This window comes from Habropoda laboriosa, unplaced genomic scaffold, assembly GCF_001263275.1.
Source record: "Habropoda laboriosa isolate 0110345459 unplaced genomic scaffold, ASM126327v1 scaffold65, whole genome shotgun sequence".
Taxonomy (NCBI): Eukaryota; Metazoa; Arthropoda; class Insecta; order Hymenoptera; family Apidae; genus Habropoda; species Habropoda laboriosa.
The window spans coordinates 4934551-4945485 of record NW_017100254.1 but is presented as its reverse complement, the minus strand read 5'-3'; the positions used below and the strand labels follow the sequence as shown (position 1 = coordinate 4945485).

At 39.3% G+C, this 10935-nt stretch overlaps 1 protein-coding gene across 1 annotated transcript in view; it reads right to left on the bottom strand.

Annotated features, from left to right (window-relative positions):
• LOC108572394 (solute carrier organic anion transporter family member 4A1) overlaps nt 1-10248 on the bottom strand; it is a 19908-nt gene extending 9660 nt beyond the window's left edge. Inside the window, exons 1-5 of the mRNA XM_017934629.1 lie at nt 10038-10248; nt 6143-6311; nt 5574-5712; nt 4868-5042; nt 4512-4614 (exon numbers count right to left, since the gene is read on the bottom strand). Of these exons, the coding sequence (XP_017790118.1) occupies nt 4512-4614; nt 4868-5042; nt 5574-5712; nt 6143-6311; nt 10038-10239 (788 nt within the window). The 5' untranslated portion in view covers nt 10240-10248. The remainder of the gene's footprint in view (nt 1-4511; nt 4615-4867; nt 5043-5573; nt 5713-6142; nt 6312-10037) is intronic.
• Between the last annotated feature and the right edge of the window lie 687 nt (nt 10249-10935).

Below are 10935 nucleotides of genomic sequence, written 5' to 3'. Positions count from 1 at the left end.
CAGTCGAAACGATCTCTGCAGAATTAATTTTAAATCTAGGAAGAGTCAGTAGCAGATTCAATATTGGTGTAAATTGGCAGACGGTTCTAGAATTTTAACAAGAATTGTCATAAATTCCATTTGCCATTGAAAGTAACTTCAGCGACTATAAAATTGCAGTATTTAACAAAATACATTTAACAAAATAGACGAAAATTTCGAAGTGTTAAAAATTAATAATACGGAAAAATTTCTTATCGTCATAAAATTACTTTCTTTTTCCTAAAAAAAAAAAAAATTATCAACGAACGATATTGCGTTACTAATGTACGAGTTACCTTTGATAAAGTAAACGATTTACTTCCGGGGGAAAAAGCCGTACATTTCCCAAAGTTTCTTTTTCCATCGACATATTTGTGTTTCCAAATCATTTCACTCTGTCTTTTAATAACGTTTGCGTACTTTCTGACGGCGACACGGAATAAGTTAGACGCGTCCTTTCAGTCCGAACCTGTGCGCCCTTAAAATTCCGCAAAAAACTCCCGCGGCCATTTCCGTGTTTACACTAGGAAACATCGATTCATTTCGAGGAGTGCCTTTCAAATAAACTTTTAGAAAAAACTTGCGAGGATTCTAAATTTACCGATGTCCATTCGGATTCTCCGCAACTGTGAGGCGCAGTTAACCGTGAAATGTGAAGGGAGAGCCTTTCGACTTTTAATTTCAGTCCTCCTCGAACCACTTCTCGCTCCTTCCTCGTTCCTGCTTCTTCCTTCTTCTTTTTTTCCTCTCTTTTGTCTTCTCTGATGTAGGCTGTTACCATAATAATTTCTCGGATCCTCCGGTTTTAAAGGGGACAGCCTGGGCCTGATTTATTAATCGGGGAAAATGGAAATTTGCGGGAAAATGATTACTCTTCAATGCTTGAAATGCTAAATATGTTACTGCAACGAAGAACGGAGAAAAATATTGGATAGGCGTGAAACTTGTTTTACACGTAAAAAGTTTATTTGTGTTTTTTATCTATTATTATTAAAATGTAATCGATAATTTTCTTTAATTTTCTATTCAACAGACTTTAATTTTCTCTGAGAAACATCTGTCTGCAACCTAACGTTTCTGTGATATTATGATAAAATTATTGAAAAATTGAAAGTAGAGAGTTTCAATATGAAAATTTCACGACAAAATAAATCACGCATATAAACCGGCTTATTTCTGAATTTTTTATTCTCCCGTGAGTTTTCACGCGAAATTCCACCGAATAATTACGTTTCGCCGTTTCTAAGTGTATCTGACTCCACTGAAACAAGTGAAATAATTTTCGCCGACTTCTTCACGCAGATACTCCTAATTGGCTGTTTAAAAAAAGTAAGGGTGCGTTTAGACGAAAGGAACAAAACCTCGTTCGCTCCCCATTTCCAAAGATTCTCCGTCCATTCGTTTGTTTAGTCGACAAAAGAACATTCGTTGGTTTAGTCAGAACGCACCTTGAGATATTCGATCGAACAGAAGCTCGGAAATCCTTTGCACAGCCGGCAACTTACACGTCGGCATCGCGGAAGGGAGGGAAAAGGAAGCGCAAAGCGAGAAAAACAGCGAGAAGCCTAGCGAGCGACGATTAATTCGATTCTCATGTGCATCGGCGGCGAGGAGGAGTGACTCAACGAAAGGGCTGGGGAAACTCCGCGGGGAGTCGAGTAGACAAATGGAACTTGATTGTGTTCTAAGTATCGGGGGATGAAGTGACAGTTTTGAAGGGTAACATCGGCGTCATCGTGAAACAGTGGTTCACCGCTTGACATTTTCCCCACGGGCTGTGTATGTGTGTCAGTGTGTACGTTTGCGTGTGTAAATACGCTGCGTCCACGGGATTATATGCACTATTAATCGCGACCCATTATACGCTCTAATGGCCCTTTGAGATATTTTCAATAGGGTAGCGGAGGCTGCCTGAAGACAGATCTGCGCTAAGATTTTTGCGCGACTGTTGCTTCGAACTGGGAGAAATCGAAGGGTCCGTTATGCTTGAGTTTGTTCTGCGATTAAGTTAGACTTTGGAAAAATTGATCTTCTTGATCTTCTTTATCGGTATTTTGGATATTCTTGAAGATGGTTTTTAAATGAAAAGGGACATCTTAGGGAGATCTTAGGTTTGATGGTTAATGATTTAATTATTTTTAGTTTTTTTTTTTTTTTTAAGTTTGTTATCTGTCGAGTGTCGGTAAAGATTAAAGGAAGTTATAAAACGTTTTTTTAAGATGGGTTGTTTGTCGGCTTGAACCAGTGCGATGAGGTTATAAGAAAGATATGCCATTATTAACAATGAGATGTAAAATGTTATACAAACTTGTCACAGACTTGGTACTATAATACCAAAAGGTATAATCTTGTAATAAATTGTAAAAATATGTCGCACAAGGCTGCAAAACAGTTTGTTCTATAATTCTGTTGCGTTACATAGTGTAAACACAGCTTTACAAAGATCAATTTTAATTCTAATTTATGAAATTCAGTATTGCCAAATATAAACAATGTAGCTTTTTTAGAAAAGAAATGATAAGACAAACGGTTGAACATTTAAAATTTGAATTAGATAATTCTACCTTAAGTTTAATTTTTATCAATAGTTAACATTAACTACCAATCGGAATTTTTATCTACGAGTATTCCTGTCGTTTCGAAAACACAAAATAAATATTATAAATTGTCGCTATACAAAATTTATTGCATCAACGAAGTAGAACAGTTTCTACAAAAAGAAAAAAGAAAAACGTGAAATTTTCCTCACTTCCAAGCTACACCGTTGAAAACTCCGTCTCTCCCGTGAAAACCAATAAACCGGCAGAAACAGATTAATTAGTAGCATGACGCGCAAAGACGAAAAAGAAGAGCATAGGAATCGGTATCCTCATTATCGTGCCGGGGTACAAGAAGCCCGGTAATTAAGCGTTGCAAACGCGTCTAACAACGTTTCATCATCGTAACGACGCGCACAAGCGTCCTTTCAAGGCCGTGAAACGGCAAAAATAGATGATAAAAATCCGATAGCCCATGTACACCGACATCATACCCGTTTCTTAACTCGATCTCACTACAGGCGTTATTCGTGCATCGTTTAGAATAAGATCCTAACCAGCCGTGAAAAATTCCATTTTCACGATCCCCTTTTTTCTATCGAAGATTTAAGACGTGGGTGTCCGAACATTTTTGGCTTGCCTGGGCCACGTTAAGCGGAGAGGAATCGTTTTGTGCCGCAAACTTCCTTTATTTTTTTTATTATGGCGTATCGAGTTATGAAAAATATCGTTAAAAATCGCATAATAGTGTTAAAAGTTGACGATCTTGTGCGTTTCTAGCCCTATGGGCAGCATGAGGCCCGCGGGGCATTTTACTAGCCCTCGAGGGCGGAACGAGCCCTGTGGGCCGCGGGTTGAACAAGCTTGATTTAAAGCTTTCACGGTCCGGGGCATAACTGTTACTATTATTGAGGCTTTCAGGTGTAAATCATGTCCTTATGGAAAGGATACTTCGACGTTTCATTTGATACGATTCTAATAATTAAGGATCAGTCTTTCTTAAACATTTACCGTTTTATTTTATCAACGGACACATGTTTTATCAAGTTTCACTGCACAGTATACGAATTCGAAGCGTTTTTTGTGCGTTTTGGTTCTAATTTTCTTCATACTTATTTTTGGAAAAAGTATTATAATTTCTGTGTTATGAACATTAGTACTGTAAGTTCATTTAATATACTACATCACGAGCAAAACCCTCTGCTTTTCATTCAATTAATTACAGACGAAATTCTATCTTTTAAAAAAGTGATCCATCATTCCCAGATTTACCCTACTTCAACGAGAATCAATATGTGTCAAATCTATTCGCACACTGTTTCCTCCGAAACTTCCTCTTACACACACGCGAGAGAGACTATCAACAGATTCTGCATTTGAAAACAATTGCTGACTACGGCCGTAATTCTCGCGTGTTTGAAGTAGAATAGCACGTACCTACATACGCGTGGACTGCGTGCGCAAGCACATTCGTGTATCGCCGGACAGATCGGGGCAAATAGCGATAATTTAATAAAGTTGCTGTGACGCGCTGGTAAACGCAGCGGCCCACCCACTGATAGAACCGTGGAGGGGAAAAAAAGCGGGAAACGCGTTTAACGCGTGGCGACACGAGAGGCGACAAATTCCGATGGTGCACCCATTACGTGTCATTCCCCATCGGCATTCAACGACTATGAACCCCTTTAGCCGCGTGAAACGCATAATGAACGCCGACAACTTTCCACCCATTGTTCGCCTATCGTAATTCTTTCTTCGAATCCCGCCTCTTTCGAGCAATTTCGATGTGTCCCAAGCGTTTAAACTTTTTACCGAGATTTTCTTTTTCTTTTTTTTCTTTTCGGTGCAAGAGTTTGTGAAACTCTGGTGAAGTCGTTGTCAGAGTATGTGTATTTTTAGAAACATGCTGTGTGTAGTATTAATGTAAGTGTAGAAATTGGTAGTCAAACTCACTCTGACGGATCCACGGTGATAAAATCTGTATACAACTTCAACAATTCGCCTCCGACCACGTAGCCTAACGCAGGTCCTATAATTGCCATCGTGTAGAAAATTCCTAAACAGAAAAGAAAGGAGTACGCGCTTATTAAAAGCATCTTCGTAAATTCTTGAGAGAAATCATTTTGCTAGAAATTTTTTCCATTTATCGTTCTGTTTCAATCGTAATTAAAAGTGAAATAGTGTCTTTAGAACTGTATTTTTTTCTTATACCGACAAAGTTGGGACACCTGGTTTCTGTCAGCCATTTATACGTGTTAGCAGTTGTTAATAAGAGGAAAGATAATGGTAGACAGACTTTCGTTTCTTACCTACGTACACAGATGACATCTTTTTCGATACGTTTTCGTCTATGAACGTAACACCAAGCGTATAAAAAGGAGCGGAGCCCGCACCGTGCAGAAGTTGAGCCATGAGAAAGATAGCTAAGTACAACCCGCTGTATGGTTCCTGGTCCACTTGGCCAACAGACCCATTACAGGATAGCTGAACGGGGTGGAAAATATATAAGCGAATTGAGGGTAATTTAATTAGCAAACATGAATTTCAAGTTGGAATTAGAAAGAAACGAGCAGGGAACTTAAAACTTCAGTTAATGTAATTTAGGTCGATACGTTGGATGTTAGGAGAATTTAACGAAGTGGCGGAGCTTTTAGGTTAAGCTATTTTAAAAATTGACAGGTTTTTTTACAGAAGTAGGTTAGGTGAGGAGTAACGAATAAAAATTCTATTATTGGTACTTCAATTTTTGTCGAATCAATTTTCTAAAAGATTGTATATTATGCAGAAATGGAAGTCGTGATATTGTAGATTAATAATTACCGGATTATAACCGGAATAAAAAGTCATTTTTAGGAAATTTTTTAATTTTTTATTATACCTGGTTGGTGAAATAATTTTCTACCCAAGTTCTACCTTTTTTACGAAATATCTCAAAAATATAAATTTGCATAAAAATCCGCAGTCTACCAATCACCAACGCGTTAAACGAATGAACACTTCCACAAAATTACTCACTGATCGCGACGACGTGTTCGTCACCCTTTGGCATATGTTCTCCGACTGCTGGCCACCTCTGTACGGTCCAGCAATGTAATGAGGAGATGCGAAGAGCAGACTTCCTAAGCCTAAAACTAAAACCCCCACGCCTATGTATCTGTAACAAGAATAGACAAACAAGTATACGATAAATGATGAAAAAAATCACACCGAAACGAGACGATATTTCTTCCTGTTTAGAGACGTTCCATGATCTATAAATATCCATGCCTCAAAGTTCCACCTCAAGATTACTCTCTCGCGCGTTTCGCTCTTTCCAAGTGGTATCGATTATCGATTAAGGATCGAAACCAGACAGGGTAGCAAGGGAGAGGCCCGAAAGTGTCGAAGCGAAGGAACGAAATGGAGATTAACGTGGACACTGTCGGCCCGGCTGACGTTAGGATTAATATTTATGAAAACTGTCGGGGTAAACCGATATCGGCATTAATATTAATAGGCAGGACAATGGCTTGTACAGGAGCATACGTGTATATGTAAACCGTATTTCCACACGTACGTATGTATGTATGTATGTACTTATGTACCTTGGTTTCGATGCTTTCGAGCGTCCACCGAGATAGCTCACTGGGACGAGGATAAGGAAACTGGCTATGTCGTATCCGCCCGCTATTAGACCAGTCTGCGAGGACCTTAAGCCGAATCTCCTTTCTATCGTGGTGATGACCACGTTCACGAAACCATTTACCACCATTCCTGAAAGCAAACAATGTCATTTTGTTGTTGTGTGTGTGTCGTTTCAAAGGTTTGCGTTTTATGTGGAACTTCTGATTGTAGTTGTAGACAGTTTAGGGTGGTTTATTGGAGTAAATACCAGGTGAAATACCTGGTTAACCCTTTGACATATAAATAAAATTGAATTTGATGCGTTGAAAATTATTTAAAAAAAAATGGTCCCAGTGACGTCAATGTTTACAGTGACATAATAAAATATGACGATCCCAGACGTCTTTGTGTGTCAAAGGGTTAATGATCGCGTGGAGCTGATTAATTGGCGGAAGAATATACGTACCTCAAAGAGTAAATGAGTAGCTAACACGTTTTTTAATCTGACAGTGAACAGTATTACAAAGTTAGATTTTACTTCAAACTATGTGTTTTCTATAATTATTTATGACAGTTTCCCATTTATGTGAAAGTTACGTTATGCCTCTTTCATACAAAGCTCCGGATTTATCGTTAAGAAAGGAACTTATTGAACTCTTTACGTCTTTAAAATAGCCGAAATTTTTGCTATAATTACGTCAAAGGAAGAAATAAGGTCAGTGAATGGATTGACTGACGAAAGTCCGTCGTTAAATCTTCCATTATTCAATACTCGCGATATTTTCAATCGTACTCGAAGAAGTACAACCGATAGTATCTCGACTTCCATCGATTCTGACTGAATTAAACGTCGAGAAAGAAGCGTTGGTTTGGTGGGAATACTGGAGCATCCTAATAATATCTCGATTCTCTGCTCCCATTCTGAAATGTGAACAACGTTGATCCAGGATACACGTACATTTGTAAATACATATATGTGTACATATTGGATTTGATCCTTCAAAGCAAATCCTCGTGCCGCGTGTAAATGAATCAGAAAGGGTAAACTAATTGAATTACGTCTCCCCTCTTTTGCTCTGACCTGTATATATCCGTTCACCCTCGAAGAAATCGCTCTCTCGAACCGTAAATCTATTAAACACTTCTTTCTCACGAATATACACGCTAATCGCCTCTGAATCAAACAGCCTCGTACGTTGGTTGGTTCGATCATTCGTTGGAAGGTACAAACAGCCGTCGAATTACAAACCGAAGCTCGGCCGTGCAGTATCGACTGACAAAAGCGTTCAACCATCTCTGACAATCGCAAAAACGAATTTTCCCTGGGAAATTCGCTCGGATATAGGCGGCCTGTATTCGAGATTTCTGCCCTATGGTTTTTCTCGACGGTTCTCGGTATATTCTCTTTCGGTGGAAATATATTTGTTCGCACGAATGGTTGAATATTTTAGGGGAAAAAGAAGAGCCGCGAGATGATAGAACAGTGAATTTTTCGTGAGAAAGTATTAAGCTTTATTTGTACTAAATTTAATAATTGACAGGTGTACGGAAGTCAGCAAATATCTTGCTAATTAGTAGGTCTAGGACAAATAAAGTTTAATACTTTCTTATAAAAAATTCATTGCTCTGTTAAATTTTGCTCTTGTACGGTTTTGCAAGTATTCCCGATAATATGAGAACTTATATTAAAACTTTACATAGGGGTGATTTCATCCCTAGGATCGTTTTATTGCCGAAACAAAAATTGGTTTCGTTATTAGCCTCACTTCTGCAAAGTTTCAAACTTCTCTAAACTAAATTTCTACAAAGTTTGAAATTTTTTTGAATTTTCGCATTGTCAAACTACCCTTATGAACGTACCTATATATTCTTACCATACCGAATAGTCAATTTCTGCTGAATCAATGTTCTCCTCACATTCGCCCCAAACACGACTCACTGCTGTTCCAAAGAAAAGTATCCTACCTTAACATGAATTTCCCTCGAAAAACCGACAAATCCATCCAAGAAATAAAAATTGCACCTCGAACAATTAAACACAATTCACGTATCCCTCCCACGGTAGTTAGCCAATATCCATCGAATTAGCAAGCTCGCAGGCGATGGTGGCATGGCGGTGTCGCTGCGGGCTGAAAGAAGGCAGCTCGAGTGTCGGCGTATCCGGCGTCTGTCTACCCGGAAAATGAACCACCTTCGTTTCCCATTGTAACGTTAATAGGAGAATTTTAATTAAAACCGACGCGCTGATCGTGCGGCGTGGACAATTTGTTTCTCCAGCTGCTGGCTAATTCTCCTCTCTCCTTCACCCTTTCTCCCCTTTTGTCTCTCTTTCTAGCTCTACTAGCACGTATATACATACGTATACACATACATACAAGGCACACCAGGATCGCACGGTAAGCGAGAACACGCAAGCATTAGGCACGTACACGCATTGCGTACTTACTTAGTCACGGCGAACTTATTCTCGACTTATAACAGACGATTGCCGGATCCATTGTCCAGCAATTTGTTCAATCCCATTGACCGCGTTGAAGGCACGAACCTCCACAGGACGATTTCTTTTGTCGCGGTCGCGCGCGGCAAAGTAAGGGGGACGAACAAACTTATTTGAACTAAGTACCCTGTGCACCGCTCCCATGTTCGCCCTTTTCTTCCTCTTCCAGACCCTCCACACACGTCCCTCTATCCTTTGCCCAAGCGTCTCCTCGACGACCTTCGTCCCGCTATCGTCCACGCACTCTCTCTCTCTCTCTCTTACACACGTCCCTCTATCCTTTGCCCAAGCGTCTCCTCGACGACCTTCGTCCCGCTATCGTCCACACACACTCTCTCTCTCTTTCTCTCGCCCCTCCATCCCTCTTTTCGTCTCGATCGCCGTCTCCTTTCGTCGACGTTCCTCCTCTTCGTCCTCCTCCTCCTCCCTGCATCGCGCGTCAACCTCCTGCCACCAGCCCGGAAAACTCGATTTCCGCTTATCGTCAGTCACCGTCAACCCTCCCCTTCGCCTCCCCTCTTGCACAACCCCTTCGAACCACCGTGAAAGCTTCGAAATTGCATTCGAATGCACGGCTATTAGTAACGCCAAACGGTGATATCAAGTCAATCAGCTAGGAAGCGTGTTGTATACACGCGTGTGTTATGGATTTAGTGTGTGTGTACGGTGTTGGATTATGCCGAAAAATCAACGCAAATTTGTTCTCGCCCGCAGGCGATACGACGTGTTGTTTCGATGGTTGCTGGTGTTACGTTGCCAATTGTGTCGCATTTACAAACGACGAGGTTTTACGTGGATTTCAGAGGCGATTTTGATGTGTTCGCTTATGAACACGCACGGGGTTATTGCTCGGTGTGTTTCACGCGTTCGAGTAATTATGAAGCGCGAGTTCTCTAAGGGATTAGGTATTATTCGGTTTCTTTACGTGAGGTTACTCTGAGTAAGGCTGTGTGTAACATTATTTATGTAATATATAAATAATGTATCGCAGAAATAAATTTGAAATATTAGATATATAGAATAACACAATGGAGGAATAACATTTTATCTCAAGAAATAATTTTGAAAATAATTATTTTGTATCTAAGATAATAAAATAATGACATACTCGTTCAATAGTTCTCTGATAAAGAGCAATCTCAAAATGTTTATTTTTTGGTAGCCTTAAACTTTTTCGACTAATGAATTTTCGGCTAAGAATGACAAAAATTGTCTTTAAAATGAATTTTTTCTTTTTTTTTAAATTCCACACTCTAGTGCATGCTTTGAAAACACTCTGGTACACTCGTTCCGAACGTAACCCATCTAATCTCTCACGTTCGGGATTAATGGGAAAATAAATGGGTTCCCTGTCTCGACTTCAAATTTAAATTGCCTACCTTGTATTGCACCTGTCCAGCATAACCAGAAAAGCGCCCATTTCGCGGTTCGAAATCGCTGCAGGTACCGTGGCCTGAACCAGAACCAGCCGCACTTGGGTTCATCCGTCCTCTCCGTTTCCTTAGCCGTTTCCGGCTTTATTTCCGGCTTCGTCGGACCGTCCCTGAACTGTTCCGAAAAACTGGACAGGGTCTCGTGCATGTCCGGCACCCCTGACTGTAAATCACATCACCGAGTTGACACATTTTGAATTGAACTATGACGATTAATGGGAGGTAATATGTATGATAATAATGGTAGCAGTTGACCATAAATGCCAATCCGTTTTATCGGTAACTTATAGTTAATTTAATTTTAGCAATTAGTTTAAATGCTTTGCGGTGGTATGTCTGCTCTCAGCCATCAAAGCAATTGTACCACACCATGGAGATATGTGAAATATAATTTTTATATAAAATTGAAGCAATTATTGTGTTAAACATATGAAAAATTGAATAAAAAAAAATGTATTTATAATCTTGCATTTTATTATCAGTGTTCGTTCAGTGAGTTAAATACGACCGCAAAGGGTTAAATTGGCAGTTCTAGAATATTTAGAATAATAATAGCAATGAGAAAAATTTTCAAACGTAACTTTTTCTATGATAGTGTTAATAAACTTTGAGATTCAAGGATTAACATTTGGTTATGAATGTAAGCGATATTTTAATAGCTAAAATTAATAATGAATTACGATATTAAAGGCGGCAGTGAATATTTTCAGAATTGTGTTACAGTAATTAACGCAATATATTACGACTATAGGTGGTAATAATCGTGAAATAGCTATTAATACTACAGGTAGCTTCATTCAGAATCGAGTTGTGTAATAATTAATCCCATCATGAGATAATAATA